Source organism: Ammospiza caudacuta, chromosome 9 (assembly GCF_027887145.1).
Source record: "Ammospiza caudacuta isolate bAmmCau1 chromosome 9, bAmmCau1.pri, whole genome shotgun sequence".
NCBI lineage: Eukaryota > Metazoa > Chordata > Aves > Passeriformes > Passerellidae > Ammospiza > Ammospiza caudacuta.
This window is the reverse complement of record NC_080601.1, coordinates 35,560,145-35,576,062: the sequence shown is the minus strand read 5'-3', so window position 1 is coordinate 35,576,062 and position 15,918 is coordinate 35,560,145. Positions and strand designations below refer to the sequence as shown.

Below are 15,918 nucleotides of genomic sequence, written 5' to 3'. Positions count from 1 at the left end.
TTTATAAAGGGGAAAGTGTAGGCAGGGTCGAGGTACAAATCAAGCAGTGGGGAGAGGGCTCAGAGGAGAGGACAATGTTGGGTGATGGGGGGCACACCTCTGAGGATTTGGGGAGAGGGTGGTGTGGTTAGAGAGTCCGGTGGGGGAGCGAGGAAGAGGGAATATTCCAGAAGGGAGGGAGTGGACTAGAGGTGATTGATGTTCATACAGTAGAATCCTCCCAGGGCGCCTCTGCCCCATCTTCCCTTTCCCCTCCTCCCACAGGAATGTGTTGCCAACCCTGGGGACGTAGACCTGTGTATGTTACACTGAGAGAAGCTTGGAGGAAGTTTGAAGAAAATGACTGGGAAATACATATGAGTTCTCTTAGTGTAAAAAAAACTTTATTTTTTGTGTATGTCTATTTATCTATGTATTTATGTATCTATAATCTGTCTATCTGTCTTATCTATCTATCTTTGTAACTATCTATCTAACTATCTATTTAACTATCTATATCTATTTATCTTATGTGTTTATGTTTCTTTGATGGGTAAGGGTGATGGGGGTGTAGACAGGCTGACATTTGGTGCTGCTGTGTATTTGTGGCCGGCTGTAGGGCTTTTTTGCCCGCCGTTGTTGCTGCCAGACGTGTCTCATGCGGATTGGCCCAGGCTGGGAGCGGTTGTCCGTCGTGGATCCGTGGAAGATCCATGGAGGCCTGTATGGACGTTGTGGCCGTGGTGCTGGACTGTTGGCAGCCAAAGTGCCCTCAGACAGCCCCGGCAGTGGCTGTGTGGAAGTGCTGGGGCTGCTTTCATCAGCACTCTGGGCTGGCCCAGTGTCAATCCTGCGGCATTTTGCGGGTGGGCCGTATGATACCGCTGAGGCACTGTCTTTCTTCGGATAGCCACGTTTGAAGGCACACCGAGGGCAAGAGGAGGAGCTGGTGGTCTTGGCAGGACACTTGCCCTGGGAGAGCTGTGATGCTGCCTGGCTGGAAGTGCTGGGTTTGCAGGTGTCAGCACTGTGGGCTGGCCCATCCTGGATCGTGCAGGGTTCTGCAGGAGGGCTGTGCATTGCCCCTGACTGTATTTGTTCCTCAGTGTCGCCATGTTTTAAGGCCTGCTGAGGGCTGATGGAGCAGCTGCTCTTGAGGAGCACCGTGTCCTGGGACAGTGTCAGCAGTTCTGTGCTCGAGGTTTTGGGGTCCACAAGGTCTGATTTGCCAGTGGAACCTGCAAAGAGGGGCAGGCAGAAGGAAGGTTGTAAGGACAGTCCCCAGGCTGCAGGCAGGAGAGGCCGCTGTGGTATCCAGTGCCCTCCTGGAGCCAAGCTGTGTGCTGAGGGCCCTGGTGCCAGGCCCATCGTGGTCCCTGTGTGGATTGCATAGTGCTGAATGCTTTGTTGCCTACCAGTGTCGGTGGCAGCACAGGTGCTGCACTCCCAGGAGCAGGTGCTGTTCCCCAAAGAGGAGCAGAGTCGGTGGATGCCCTCAGCAGCGCAGGAGCTGCAGAGCCGCAGTTGCCAGGGTCTGGTGGAGCAAGGAGGTGGTGAGGACAAAGTGTCAGAGCAGGGAGTGCCTGGCAGAGCCCTTGTGTGTAATTGTACATCCCTGTGGCTGTGGGGAGACAGATCCCCCTCAGCTGGCTGCATTGCTGCTTTGGCAGCTTACCCGTGTGCCTCCGTGTGCTCCCTGCCACCTGGACAAAGGCACGTTGTGGCATCGCAGCGGCCATGCCTCTGATCTGAGGGTCCGACCTCTGGGTCACTCTGCCACGATGGGGGTCTGCCAGAGAAGGAAGGGAAAGAGTTGCGCCCACATCAGGCAGATGCCCGCAGTCACTGCTCGTTTGCCTGTGCCATTTCCAGGGACTGGTTGGAGCTGAGGGCAAGAGGGACAGGCCAGAGGGTGGGCAGGCCTGGCAGGGCAGTCCCTAGGCGGGCACTGTGCTTGTGCCTGGTGCCTTGTGAGGTGGGAGGAGAAAAGCCAACCTCTTAGAGAGTCGGATCCCCATGGTGAGCATTTCCGTCGTGAACGGCTCTTGTTTGAGGCACCGCGGGCATCGGAAGTCAATGCCAGCGTGCAGAGCCAGTCTCTGGATGCAGTGCCGGTGGAAGCGGGCGTCTTGGCACGCGGGACACGCCATGGTTTTGTAGGAGATGTTGTCTTCCACCGTGTCCAGGCAGATGGTGCAGGTGTTGTCCTGGCTTGGACGTGGCCGCAGTGCCTGCTGTGGGTGGTGCTCCCAGCAGAAGGACCTGTGAGGAAGATAGGGGAGATGAGTGAGGGAAGGGTGAAGTGCAGAGTCCTTGGGCCGTGCTGGCAGTGTGGGTGCAGGAGGTGTGAGGGAGCCCCAGCCCCTGTGTGGGTTCTGTCGCTGTGTGTGGCACGTTGCTGGCAGCCATGGGTTCCCGCCTTATGCATTCACTCAGATGTAAAGGGCTTGGAGAGAAAAGCAGGGGTTCCGAGGGTGAGGGTGGGCAGCCCTTACCTGTAGGCCCCGAAGTACTGGGTGACACATTGTCCGTCTGGGGCACAGGGCAGGTGGAAGGTGCGGTCGCAGCCCGTCTGGCAGCAGGTGATGGTGGCCCCCATCTTGCAGCAGATGAAGCAGGTCTGGAAAGAGCAGAGCCAGCCCCGTGAATGTCAGGACTGGAGATTTGTGGTCTCTTTGCATCTCCAGACAGTGAGTGGGATGTGGGCAGAGCCAGCTCAGAGCCCCAGAGCCACGTGCACCCGAGGCCCCTGCATGTGCCAGGCCTGGGGCTTCTTTGCTGGGGAGCAGGAGGAGCTGGCGAAGCCTCTCCTGGTGCAAAGCTGCCTGCTCCTGCTGCCAGGTCATCCCCACCTTGTTGGCTGCTTCCCTGATGATGCGCCTGGTGTCCCCAACGAGAAAGCGTCCAGCGTCCTCGCGTGGGTAAAGCCCAGTGGCGAGGATCTGCAAGGCAGGGAAGGCCGGGAGCTTGTTAGGTCAGGGAGGCAGGGCCCTTGTGGGCTGAAAGCTGGAGGGAGCCCCAAGAGAATTCACCTGGCAGTAGGTGTGGACACAGAGCTTGAACTTCATTCTCTTGTCCCCACAGATGTCGTTGTCCTGGGTGTGGTGGCACAGCATGCAGGCTGCAGAGACAGAGCAAGTGCCCCGGGCATGAGCAGGACTGTGGGGCTGGGCAAGTGTCCATGCAGGATCAGCCCCAGGGCCCTGCAGGGTCTGTGCTGTGCTGGCTGAAGGGCAGAGCAGGTCAGGCGTGGCTGCCCCAGCAAGTGCCCAGAGCTCAGCCCAGTGTGGGAGCTCCTGCCTGGGCCTGGCATGGTTGTTGGCTCCTCACTGAGTTCCTTGCAAGGCCGTGTGCCAGTGCCAGGAAGCTGTGGGGAGGGAGGCTTCTGCTGTCACCTTTTTCCTTGGGGACAGTTTCTGGCCGTGCCCTCTTGGATCCTGAGGAGGTTGATGGTGAGCGGCTGGAGCGTCTCTTGCGCTGTCCTGCTGGCATTTCTCCTCTTCACACTGTGCACTAATCCTAAGTCAAGGGAGAGATGTGTGTGAGCTGTGTCAGAGGCAGCAGAAGCCTCTGACTTACCCCGATGCCTGAGCAGCCTCAGGCAAGCTCCTTCTTCGCAGTCTCTCCTCGACTCTGAGGGTGGTGTTGATGTGCAGGCGTTTTTTGTGCCTTTGGCCCCGGTGATGATGTCACTGGGGCCACTGTGACATGGGCAGCACTGATATGTGGTGATGGGCGATGGTGGTGCCATGCCCATCGCAAGTGGTGATGTTGCAGTAGTGGCTTCTTTGGAGGGGATGGGATTAACTTCTGCTGGGAGTAAAATTTGTATTTGTGACCAAATGAATGTGGGTGAGCCAGGGCTGTGTGAGGCATGGCTGAGCAGGGGTGGTGCAGCCTGTCGTGCTGCTGAGCCCCAGCTCTCCAGGGAGCAGGCTGGTGGCAACATCTGCTGGCAGGGGACACAGGTGGGCCAGCAGATCCCCGGCTGGCAGGGAGAGGCCAGAGCTGAGACCAAGTCTGCTAGGTGCGGGACGGTTCCCCCGGCAAGGGAACTCCTGTGTGGGTGCGGGCAGGTCACTCCTTGGTGGGTGCTGGAGGAGCGGCTCCTCGCCGTCCACCGTGAGCACAGTCGTGGATGGATATGGATGGCGCGACCGGGGTGAAGGAGGACCCGAGGCACTGGGGCAAACCCAACTGAGTTTATCTGGGGGAAGCCCGAGGGTCCAAGGAGGGAGGGAATCGGGACTACAAGAGCAGTTGAAGTGAGCCGGTGTCAGGGGTGAGCTGGTGGCCCGAAGCGGGATGGCAGGGGGTTTATAAAGGGGAAAGTGTAGGCAGGGTCGAGGTACAAATCAAGCAGTGGGGAGAGGGCTCAGAGGAGAGGACAATGTTGGGTGATGGGGGGCACACCTCTGAGGATTTGGGGAGAGGGTGGTGTGGTTAGAGAGTCCGGTGGGGGAGCGAGGAAGAGGGAATATTCCAGAAGGGAGGGAGTGGACTAGAGGTGATTGATGTTCATACAGTAGAATCCTCCCAGGGCGCCTCTGCCCCATCTTCCCTTTCCCCTCCTCCCACAGGAATGTGTTGCCAACCCTGGGGACGTAGACCTGTGTATGTTACACTGAGAGAAGCTTGGAGGAAGTTTGAAGAAAATGACTGGGAAATACATATGAGTTCTCTTAGTGTAAAAAAAACTTTATTTTTTGTGTATGTCTATTTATCTATGTATTTATGTATCTATAATCTGTCTATCTGTCTTATCTATCTATCTTTGTAACTATCTATCTAACTATCTATTTAACTATCTATATCTATTTATCTTATGTGTTTATGTTTCTTTGATGGGTAAGGGTGATGGGGGTGTAGACAGGCTGACATTTGGTGCTGCTGTGTATTTGTGGCCGGCTGTAGGGCTTTTTTGCCCGCCGTTGTTGCTGCCAGACGTGTCTCATGCGGATTGGCCCAGGCTGGGAGCGGTTGTCCGTCGTGGATCCGTGGAAGATCCATGGAGGCCTGTATGGACGTTGTGGCCGTGGTGCTGGACTGTTGGCAGCCAAAGTGCCCTCAGACAGCCCCGGCAGTGGCTGTGTGGAAGTGCTGGGGCTGCTTTCATCAGCACTCTGGGCTGGCCCAGTGTCAATCCTGCGGCGTTTTGCGGGTGGGCCGTATGATACCGCTGAGGCACTGTCTTTCTTCGGATAGCCACGTTTGAAGGCACACCGAGGGCAAGAGGAGGAGCTGGTGGTCTTGGCAGGGCACTTGCCCTGGGAGAGCTGTGATGCTGCTTGGCTGGAAGTGCTGGGTTTGCAGGTGTCAGCACTGTGGGCTGGCCCATCCTGGATCGTGCAGGGTTCTGCAGGAGGGCTGTGCGTTGCCCCTGACTGTATTTGTTCCTCAGTGTCGCCATGTTTTAAGGCCTGCTGAGGGCTGATGGAGCAGCTGCTCTTGAGGAGCACCGTGTCCTGGGACAGTGTCAGCAGTTCTGTGCTCGAGGTTTTGGTGTCCACAAGGTCTGATTTGCCAGTGGAACCTGCAAAGAGGGGCAGGCAGAAGGAAGGTTGTAAGGACAGTCCCCAGGCTGCAGGCAGGAGAGGCCGCTGTGGTATCCAGTGCCCTCCTGGAGCCAAGCTGTGTGCTGAGGGCCCTGGTGCCAGGCCCATCGTGGTCCCTGTGTGGATTGCATAGTGCTGAATGCTTTGTTGCCTACCAGTGTCGGTGGCAGCACAGGTGCTGCACTCCCAGGAGCAGGTGCTGTTCCCCAAAGAGGAGCAGAGTCGGTGGATGCCCTCAGCAGCGCAGGAGCTGCAGAGCCGCAGTTGCCAGGGTCTGGTGGAGCAAGGAGGTGGTGAGGACAAAGTGTCAGAGCAGGGAGTGCCTGGCAGAGCCCTTGTGCGTAATTGTACATCCCTGTGGCTGTGGGGAGACAGATCCCCCTCAGCTGGCTGCATTGCTGCTTTGGCAGCTTACCCGTGTGCCTCCGTGTGCTCCCTGCCACCTGGACAAAGGCACGTTGTGGCATCGCAGCGGCCATGCCTCTGATCTGAGGGTCCGACCTCTGGGTCACTCTGCCACGATGGGGGTCTGCCAGAGAAGGAAGGGAAAGAGTTGGGCCCACATCAGGCAGATGCCCGCAGTCACTGCTCGTTTGCCTGTGCCATTTCCAGGGACTGGTTGGAGCTGAGGGCAAGAGGGACAGGCCAGAGGGTGGGCAGGCCTGGCAGGGCAGTCCCTAGGCGGGCACTGTGCTTGTGCCTGGTGCCTTGTGAGGTGGGAGGAGAAAAGCCAACCTCTTAGAGAGTCGGATCCCCATGGTGAGCATTTCCGTCATGAACGGCTCTTGTTTGAGGCACCGCGGGCATCGGAAGTCAATGCCAGCGTGCAGAGCCAGTCTCTGGATGCAGTGCCGGTGGAAGCGGGCGTCTTGGCACGCGGGACACGCCATGGTTTTGTAGGAGATGTTGTCTTCCACCGTGTCCAGGCAGATGGTGCAGGTGTTGTCCTGGCTTGGACGTGGCCGCAGTGCCTGCTGTGGGCGGTGCTCCCAGCAGAAGGACCTGTGAGGAAGATGGGGGAGATGAGTGAGGGAAGGGTGAAGTGCAGAGTCCTTGGGCCGTGCTGGCAGTGTGGGTGCAGGAGGTGTGAGGGAGCCCCAGCCCCTGTGTGGGTTCTGTCGCTGTGTGTGGCACGTTGCTGGCAGCCATGGGTTCCCGCCTTATGCATTCACTCAGATGTAAAGGGCTTGGAGAGAAAAGCAGGGGTTCCGAGGGTGAGGGTGGGCAGCCCTTACCTGTAGGCCCCGAAGTACTGGGTGACACATTGTCCGTCTGGGGCACAGGGCAGGTGGAAGGTGCGGTCGCAGCCCGTCTGGCAGCAGGTGATGGTGGCCCCCATCTTGCAGCAGATGAAGCAGGTCTGGAAAGAGCAGAGCCAGCCCCGTGAATGTCAGGACTGGAGATTTGTGGTCTCTTTGCATCTCCAGACAGTGAGTGGGATGTGGGCAGAGCCAGCTCAGAGCCCCAGAGCCACGTGCACCCGAGGCCCCTGCATGTGCCAGGCCTGGGGCTTCTTTGCTGGGGAGCAGGAGGAGCTGGCGAAGCCTCTCCTGGTGCAAAGCTGCCTGCTCCTGCTGCCAGGTCATCCCCACCTTGTTGGCTGCTTCCCTGATGATGCGCCTGGTGTCCCCAACGAGAAAGCGTCCAGCGTCCTCGCGTGGGTAAAGCCCAGTGGCGAGGATCTGCAAGGCAGGGAAGGCCGGGAGCTTGTTAGGTCAGGGAGGCAGGGCCCTTGTGGGCTGAAAGCTGGAGGGAGCCCCAAGAGAATTCACCTGGCAGTAGGTGTGGACACAGAGCTTGAACTTCATTCTCTTGTCCCCACAGATGTCGTTGTCCTGGGTGTGGTGGCACAGCATGCAGGCTGCAGAGACAGAGCAAGTGCCCCGGGCATGAGCAGGACTGTGGGGCTGGGCAAGTGTCCATGCAGGATCAGCCCCAGGGCCCTGCAGGGTCTGTGCTGTGCTGGCTGAAGGGCAGAGCAGGTCAGGCGTGGCTGCCCCAGCAAGTGCCCAGAGCTCAGCCCAGTGTGGGAGCTCCTGCCTGGGCCTGGCATGGTTGTTGGCTCCTCACTGAGTTCCTTGCAAGGCCGTGTGCCAGTGCCAGGAAGCTGTGGGGAGGGAGGCTTCTGCTGTCACCTTTTTCCTTGGGGACAGTTTCTGGCCGTGCCCTCTTGGATCCTGAGGAGGTTGATGGTGAGCGGCTGGAGCGTCTCTTGCGCTGTCCTGCTGGCATTTCTCCTCTTCACACTGTGCACTAATCCTAAGTCAAGGGAGAGATGTGTGTGAGCTGTGTCAGAGGCAGCAGAAGCCTCTGACTTACCCCGATGCCTGAGCAGCCTCAGGCAAGCTCCTTCTTCGCAGTCTCTCCTCGACTCTGAGGGTGGTGTTGATGTGCAGGCGTTTTTTGTGCCTTTGGCCCCGGTGATGATGTCACTGGGGCCACTGTGACATGGGCAGCACTGATATGTGGTGATGGGCGATGGTGGTGCCATGCCCATCGCAAGTGGTGATGTTGCAGTAGTGGCTTCTTTGGAGGGGATGGGATTAACTTCTGCTGGGAGTAAAATTTGTATTTGTGACCAAATGAATGTGGGTGAGCCAGGGCTGTGTGAGGCATGGCTGAGCAGGGGTGGTGCAGCCTGTCGTGCTGCTGAGCCCCAGCTCTCCAGGGAGCAGGCTGGTGGCAACATCTGCTGGCAGGGGACACAGGTGGGCCAGCAGATCCCCGGCTGGCAGGGAGAGGCCAGAGCTGAGACCAAGTCTGCTAGGTGCGGGACGGTTCCCCCGGCAAGGGAACTCCTGTGTGGGTGCGGGCAGGTCACTCCTTGGTGGGTGCTGGAGGAGCGGCTCCTCGCCGTCCACCGTGAGCACAGTCGTGGATGGATATGGATGGCGCGACCGGGGTGAAGGAGGACCCGAGGCACTGGGGCAAACCCAACTGAGTTTATCTGGGGGAAGCCCGAGGGTCCAAGGAGGGAGGGAATCGGGACTACAAGAGCAGTTGAAGTGAGCCGGTGTCAGGGGTGAGCTGGTGGCCCGAAGCGGGATGGCAGGGGGTTTATAAAGGGGAAAGTGTAGGCAGGGTCGAGGTACAAATCAAGCAGTGGGGAGAGGGCTCAGAGGAGAGGACAATGTTGGGTGATGGGGGGCACACCTCTGAGGATTTGGGGAGAGGGTGGTGTGGTTAGAGAGTCCGGTGGGGGAGCGAGGAAGAGGGAATATTCCAGAAGGGAGGGAGTGGACTAGAGGTGATTGATGTTCATACAGTAGAATCCTCCCAGGGCGCCTCTGCCCCATCTTCCCTTTCCCCTCCTCCCACAGGAATGTGCTGCCAACCCTGGGGACGTAGATCCGTGTTCATTACAGTGAGAGAAGCTTGGAGGAAGTTTGAAGAAAATGACTGGGAAATACATATGAGTTCTCTTAGTGTAAAAAAAACTTTATTTTTTGTGTATGTCTATTTATCTATGTATTTATGTATCTATAATCTGTCTATCTGTCTTATCTATCTATCTATCTTTGTAACTATCTATCTAACTATCTATTTAACTATCTATATCTATTTATCTTATGTGTTTATGTTTCTTTGATGGGTAAGGGTGATGGGGGTGTAGACAGGCTGACATTTGGTGCTGCTGTGTATTTGTGGCCGGCTGTAGGGCTTTTTTGCCCGCCGTTGTTGCTGCCAGACGTGTCTCATGCGGATTGGCCCAGGCTGGGAGCGGTTGTCCGTCGTGGATCCGTGGAAGATCCATGGAGGCCTGTATGGACGTTGTGGCCGTGGTGCTGGACTGTTGGCAGCCAAAGTGCCCTCAGACAGCCCCGGCAGTGGCTGTGTGGAAGTGCTGGGGCTGCTTTCATCAGCACTCTGGGCTGGCCCAGTGTCAATCCTGCGGCGTTTTGCGGGTGGGCCGTATGATACCGCTGAGGCACTGTCTTTCTTCGGATAGCCACGTTTGAAGGCACACCGAGGGCAAGAGGAAGAGCTGGTGGTCTTGGCAGGACACTTGCCCTGGGAGAGCTGTGATGCTGCTTGGCTGGAAGTGCTGGGTTTGCAGGTGTCAGCACTGTGGGCTGGCCCATCCTGGATCGTGCAGGGTTCTGCAGGAGGGCTGTGCATTGCCCCTGACTGTATTTGTTCCTCAGTGTCGCCATGTTTTAAGGCCTGCTGAGGGCTGATGGAGCAGCTGCTCTTGAGGAGCACCGTGTCCTGGGACAGTGTCAGCAGTTCTGTGCTCGAGGTTTTGGTGTCCACAAGGTCTGATTTGCCAGTGGAACCTGCAAAGAGGGGCAGGCAGAAGGAAGGTTGTAAGGACAGTCCCCAGGCTGCAGGCAGGAGAGGCCGCTGTGGTATCCAGTGCCCTCCTGGAGCCAAGCTGTGTGCTGAGGGCCCTGGTGCCAGGCCCATCGTGGTCCCTGTGTGGATTGCATAGTGCTGAATGCTTTGTTGCCTACCAGTGTCGGTGGCAGCACAGGTGCTGCACTCCCAGGAGCAGGTGCTGTTCCCCAAAGAGGAGCAGAGTCGGTGGATGCCCTCAGCAGCGCAGGAGCTGCAGAGCCGCAGTTGCCAGGGTCTGGTGGAGCAAGGAGGTGGTGAGGACAAAGTGTCAGAGCAGGGAGTGCCTGGCAGAGCCCTTGTGCGTAATTGTACATCCCTGTGGCTGTGGGGAGACAGATCCCCCTCAGCTGGCTGCATTGCTGCTTTGGCAGCTTACCCGTGTGCCTCCGTGTGCTCCCTGCCACCTGGACAAAGGCACGTTGTGGCATCGCAGCGGCCATGCCTCTGATCTGAGGGTCCGACCTCTGGGTCACTCTGCCAAGATGGGGGTCTGCCAGAGAAGGAAGGGAAAGAGTTGGGCCCACATCAGGCAGATGCCCGCAGTCACTGCTCGTTTGCCTGTGCCATTTCCAGGGACTGGTTGGAGCTGAGGGCAAGAGGGACAGGCCAGAGGGTGGGCAGGCCTGGCAGGGCAGTCCCTAGGCGGGCACTGTGCTTGTGCCTGGTGCCTTGTGAGGTGGGAGGAGAAAAGCCAACCTCTTAGAGAGTCGGATCCCCATGGTGAGCATTTCCGTCATGAACGGCTCTTGTTTGAGGCACCGCGGGCATCGGAAGTCAATGCCAGCGTGCAGAGCCAGTCTCTGGATGCAGTGCCGGTGGAAGCGGGCGTCTTGGCACGCGGGACACGCCATGGTTTTGTAGGAGATGTTGTCTTCCACCGTGTCCAGGCAGATGGTGCAGGTGTTGTCCTGGCTTGGACGTGGCCGCAGTGCCTGCTGTGGGCGGTGCTCCCAGCAGAAGGACCTGTGAGGAAGATGGGGGAGATGAGTGAGGGAAGGGTGAAGTGCAGAGTCCTTGGGCCGTGCTGGCAGTGTGGGTGCAGGAGGTGTGAGGGAGCCCCAGCCCCTGTGTGGGTTCTGTCGCTGTGTGTGGCACGTTGCTGGCAACCATGGGTTCCCGCCTTATGCATTCACTCAGATGTAAAGGGCTTGGAGAGAAAAGCAGGGGTTCCGAGGGTGAGGGTGGGCAGCCCTTACCTGTAGGCCCCGAAGTACTGGGTGACACATTGTCCGTCTGGGGCACAGGGCAGGTGGAAGGTGCGGTCGCAGCCCGTCTGGCAGCAGGTGATGGTGGCCCCCATCTTGCAGCAGATGAAGCAGGTCTGGAAAGAGCAGAGCCAGCCCCGTGAATGTCAGGACTGGAGATTTGTGGTCTCTTTGCATCTCCAGACAGTGAGTGGGATGTGGGCAGAGCCAGCTCAGAGCCCCAGAGCCACGTGCACCCGAGGCCCCTGCATGTGCCAGGCCTGGGGCTTCTTTGCTGGGGAGCAGGAGGAGCTGGCGAAGCCTCTCCTGGTGCAAAGCTGCCTGCTCCTGCTGCCAGGTCATCCCCACCTTGTTGGCTGCTTCCCTGATGATGCGCCTGGTGTCCCCAACGAGAAAGTGTCCAGTGTCCTCGCGTGGGTAAAGCCCAGTGGCGAGGATCTGCAAGGCAGGGAAGGCCGGGAGCTTGTTAGGTCAGGGAGGCAGGGCCCTTGTGGGCTGAAAGCTGGAGGGAGCCCCAAGAGAATTCACCTGGCAGTAGGTGTGGACACAGAGCTTGAACTTCATTCTCTTGTCCCCACAGATGTCGTTGTCCTGGGTGTGGTGGCACAGCATGCAGGCTGCAGAGACAGAGCAAGTACCCCGGGCATGAGCAGGACTGTGGGGCTGGGCAAGTGTCCATGCAGGATCAGCCCCAGGGCCCTGCAGGGTCTGTGCTGTGCTGGCTGAAGGGCAGAGCAGGTCAGGCGTGGCTGCCCCAGCAAGTGCCCAGAGCTCAGCCCAGTGTGGGAGCTCCTGCCTGGGCCTGGCATGGTTGTTGGCTCCTCACTGAGTTCCTTGCAAGGCCGTGTGCCAGTGCCAGGAAGCTGTGGGGAGGGAGGCTTCTGCTGTCACCTTTTTCCTTGGGGACAGTTTCTGGCCGTGCCCTCTTGGATCCTGAGGAGGTTGATGGTGAGCGGCTGGAGCGTCTCTTGCGCTGCCCTGCTGGCATTTCTCCTCTTCACACTGTGCACTAATCCTAAGTCAGGGGAGAGATGTGTGTGAGCTGAGTCAGAGGCAGCAGAAGCCTCTGACTTACCCTGGTGCCTGAGCAGCCTCAGGCAAGCTCCTTCTCCACGAGGTCTCCTCGACTCTGAGGGTGGTGTTGATGTGCAGGCGTTTTTTGTGCCTTTGGCCCCGGTGATGATGTCACTGGGGCCACTGTGACATGGGCAGCACTGATATGTGGTGATGGGCAATGGTGGTGCCATGCCCATCGCAAGTGGTGATGTTGCAGTAGTGGCTTCTTTGGAGGGGATGGGATTAACTTCTGCTGGGAGTAAAATTTGTATTTGTGACCAAATGAATGTGGGTGAGCCAGGGCTGTGTGAGGCATGGCTGAGCAGGGGTGGTGCAGCCTGTCGTGCTGCTGAGCCCCAGCTCTCCAGGGAGCAGGCTGGTGGCAACATCTGCTGGCAGGGGACACAGGTGGGCCAGCAGATCCCCGGCTGGCAGGGAGAGGCCAGAGCTGAGACCAAGTCTGCTAGGTGCGGGACGGTTCCCCCGGCAAGGGAACTCCTGTGTGGGTGCGGGCAGGTCACTCCTTGGTGGGTGCTGGAGGAGCGGCTCCTCGCCGTCCACCGTGAGCACAGTCGTGGATGGATATGGATGGCGCGACCGGGGTGAAGGAGGACCCGAGGCACTGGGGCAAACCCAACTGAGTTTATCTGGGGGAAGCCCGAGGGTCCAAGGAGGGAGGGAATCGGGACTACAAGAGCAGTTGAAGTGAGCCGGTGTCAGGGGTGAGCTGGTGGCCCGAAGCGGGATGGCAGGGGGTTTATAAAGGGGAAAGTGTAGGCAGGGTCGAGGTACAAATCAAGCAGTGGGGAGAGGGCTCAGAGGAGAGGACAATGTTGGGTGATGGGGGGCACACCTCTGAGGATTTGGGGAGAGGGTGGTGTGGTTAGAGAGTCCGGTGGGGGAGCGAGGAAGAGGGAATATTCCAGAAGGGAGGGAGTGGACTAGAGGTGATTGATGTTCATACAGTAGAATCCTCCCAGGGCTCCTCTGCCCCATCTTCCCTTTCCCCTCCTCCCACAGGAATGTGGTGCCAGCCCTGGGGACGTAGACCTGTGTATGTTACACTGAGAGAAGCTTGGAGGAAGTTTGAAGAAGATGACTGGGAAATACATATGAGTTCTCTTAGTGTAAAAAAAACTTTATTTTTTTGTGTATGTCTATTTATCTATGTATTTATGTATCTATAATCTGTCTATCTATCTATCTTTGTAACTATATATCTATCTATCTAACTATCTTTATCTATTTATCTTATGTGTTTATGTTTCATTGATGGGTAAGGGTGATGGGGGTGTGGACAGGCTGACATTTGGTGCTGCTGTGTACTTGTGGCCGGCTATAGGGCTTTTTTGCCCGCCGTTGTTGCTGCAAGACGTGTCTCATGCGGATTGGCCCAGGCTGGGAGCGGTTGTCCGTCGTGGATCCGTGGAAGATCCATGGAGGCCTGTATGGACGTTGTGGCCGTGGTGCTGGACTGTTGGCAGCCAAAGTGCCCTCAGACAGCCCCGGCAGTGGCTGTGTGGAAGTGCTGGGGCTGCTTTCATCAGCACTCTGGGCTGGCCCAGTGTCAATCCTGCGGCGTTTTGCGGGTGGGCCGTATGATACCGCTGAGGCACTGTCTTTCTTCGGATAGCCACGTTTGAAGGCACACCGAGGGCAAGAGGAAGAGCTGGTGGTCTTGGCAGGACACTTGCCCTGGGAGAGCTGTGATGCTGCCTGGCTGGAAGTGCTGGGTTTGCAGGTGTCAGCACTGTGGGCTGGCCCATCCTGGATCGTGCAGGGTTCTGCAGGAGGGCTGTGCATTGCCCCTGACTGTATTTGTTCCTCAGTGTCGCCATGTTTTAAGGCCTGCTGAGGGCTGATGGAGCAGCTGCTCTTGAGGAGCACCGTGTCCTGGGACAGTGTCAGCAGTTCTGTGCTCGAGGTTTTGGTGTCCACAAGGTCTGATTTGCCAGTGGAACCTGCAAAGAGGGGCAGGCAGAAGGAAGGTTGTAAGGACAGTCCCCAGGCTGCAGGCAGGAGAGGCCGCTGTGGTATCCAGTGCCCTCCTGGAGCCAAGCTGTGTGCTGAGGGCCCTGGTGCCAGGCCCATCGTGGTCCCTGTGTGGATTGCATAGTGCTGAATGCTTTGTTGCCTACCAGTGTCGGTGGCAGCACAGGTGCTGCACTCCCAGGAGCAGGTGCTGTTCCCCAAAGAGGAGCAGAGTCGGTGGATGCCCTCAGCAGCGCAGGAGCTGCAGAGCCGCTGTTGCCAGGGTCTGGTGGAGCAAGGAGGTGGTGAGGACAAAGTGTCAGAGCAGGGAGTGCCTGGCAGAGCCCTTGTGTGTAATTGTACATCCCTGTGGCTGTGGGGAGACAGATCCCCCTCAGCTGGCTGCATTGCTGCTTTGGCAGCTTACCCGTGTGCCTCCGTGTGCTCCCTGCCACCTGGACAAAGGCACGTTGTGGCATCGCAGCGGCCATGCCTCTGATCTGAGGGTCCGACCTCTGGGTCACTCTGCCACGATGGGGGTCTGCCAGAGAAGGAAGGGAAAGAGTTGGGCCCACATCAGGCAGATGCCCGCAGTCACTGCTCGTTTGCCTGTGCCATTTCCAGGGACTGGTTGGAGCTGAGGGCAAGAGGGACAGGCCAGAGGGTGGGCAGGCCTGGCAGGGCAGTCCCTAGGCGGGCACTGTGCTTGTGCCTGGTGCCTTGTGAGGTGGGAGGAGAAAAGCCAACCTCTTAGAGAGTCGGATCCCCATGGTGAGCATTTCCGTCGTGAACGGCTCTTGTTTGAGGCACCGCGGGCATCGGAAGTCAATGCCAGCGTGCAGAGCCAGTCTCTGGATGCAGTGCCGGTGGAAGCGGGCGTCTTGGCACGCGGGACACGCCATGGTTTTGTAGGAGATGTTGTCTTCCACCGTGTCCAGGCAGATGGTGCAGGTGTTGTCCTGGCTTGGACGTGGCCGCAGTGCCTGCTGTGGGCGGTGCTCCCAGCAGAAGGACCTGTGAGGAAGATAGGGGAGATGAGTGAGGGAAGGGTGAAGTGCAGAGTCCTTGGGCCGTGCTGGCAGTGTGGGTGCAGGAGGTGTGAGGGAGCCCCAGCCCCTGTGTGGGTTCTGTCGCTGTGTGTGGCACGTTGCTGGCAACCATGGGTTCCCGCCTTATGCATTCACTCAGATGTAAAGGGCTTGGAGAGAAAAGCAGGGGTTCCGAGGGTGAGGGTGGGCAGCCCTTACCTGTAGGCCCCGAAGTACTGGGTGACACATTGTCCGTCTGGGGCACAGGGCAGGTGGAAGGTGCGGTCGCAGCCCGTCTGGCAGCAGGTGATGGTGGCCCCCATCTTGCAGCAGATGAAGCAGGTCTGGAAAGAGCAGAGCCAGCCCCGTGAATGTCAGGACTGGAGATTTGTGGTCTCTTTGCATCTCCAGACAGTGAGTGGGATGTGGGCAGAGCCAGCTCAGAGCCCCAGAGCCACGTGCACCCGAGGCCCCTGCATGTGCCAGGCCTGGGGCTTCTTTGCTGGGGAGCAGGAGGAGCTGGCGAAGCCTCTCCTGGTGCAAAGCTGCCTGCTCCTGCTGCCAGGTCATCCCCACCTTGTTGGCTGCTTCCCTGATGATGCGCCTGGTGTCCCCAACGAGAAAGTGTCCAGTGTCCTCGCGTGGGTAAAGCCCAGTGGCGAGGATCTGCAAGGCAGGGAAGGCCGGGAGCTTGTTAGGTCAGGGAGGCAGGGCCCTTGTGGGCTGAAAGCTGGAGGGAGCCCCAAGAGAATTCACCTGGCAGTAGGTGTGGACACAGAGCTTGAA

General features: G+C 58.4%; 4 protein-coding genes across 4 annotated transcripts; all 4 read right to left on the bottom strand.

Moving 5' to 3' along the window:
* Nucleotides 1-1,081: 1,081 nt before the first annotated feature.
* LOC131561636 (PHD finger protein 7-like) lies at nucleotides 1,082-2,734 on the bottom strand. The gene is given in 7 exon segments (XM_058811000.1): nucleotides 1,082-1,318; nucleotides 1,321-1,513; nucleotides 1,655-1,768; nucleotides 1,975-2,241; nucleotides 2,475-2,611; nucleotides 2,613-2,704; nucleotides 2,707-2,734. Coding segments are annotated over 7 exon segments (1,068 nt in total).
* A 2,642-nt stretch (nucleotides 2,735-5,376) lies between these two features.
* Nucleotides 5,377-7,029, bottom strand: LOC131561635 (PHD finger protein 7-like). The gene is given in 7 exon segments (XM_058810999.1): nucleotides 5,377-5,613; nucleotides 5,616-5,808; nucleotides 5,950-6,063; nucleotides 6,270-6,536; nucleotides 6,770-6,906; nucleotides 6,908-6,999; nucleotides 7,002-7,029. Coding segments are annotated over 7 exon segments (1,068 nt in total).
* Nucleotides 7,030-9,675: 2,646 nt separating this feature from the next.
* On the bottom strand, nucleotides 9,676-11,328 carry LOC131561634 (PHD finger protein 7-like). Its single transcript, XM_058810998.1, is given in 7 exon segments — nucleotides 9,676-9,912; nucleotides 9,915-10,107; nucleotides 10,249-10,362; nucleotides 10,569-10,835; nucleotides 11,069-11,205; nucleotides 11,207-11,298; nucleotides 11,301-11,328. Coding segments are annotated over 7 exon segments (1,068 nt in total).
* Nucleotides 11,329-13,958: 2,630 nt separating this feature from the next.
* On the bottom strand, nucleotides 13,959-15,611 carry LOC131561633 (PHD finger protein 7-like). The gene is given in 7 exon segments (XM_058810997.1): nucleotides 13,959-14,195; nucleotides 14,198-14,390; nucleotides 14,532-14,645; nucleotides 14,852-15,118; nucleotides 15,352-15,488; nucleotides 15,490-15,581; nucleotides 15,584-15,611. Coding segments are annotated over 7 exon segments (1,068 nt in total).
* Between the last annotated feature and the right edge of the window lie 307 nt (nucleotides 15,612-15,918).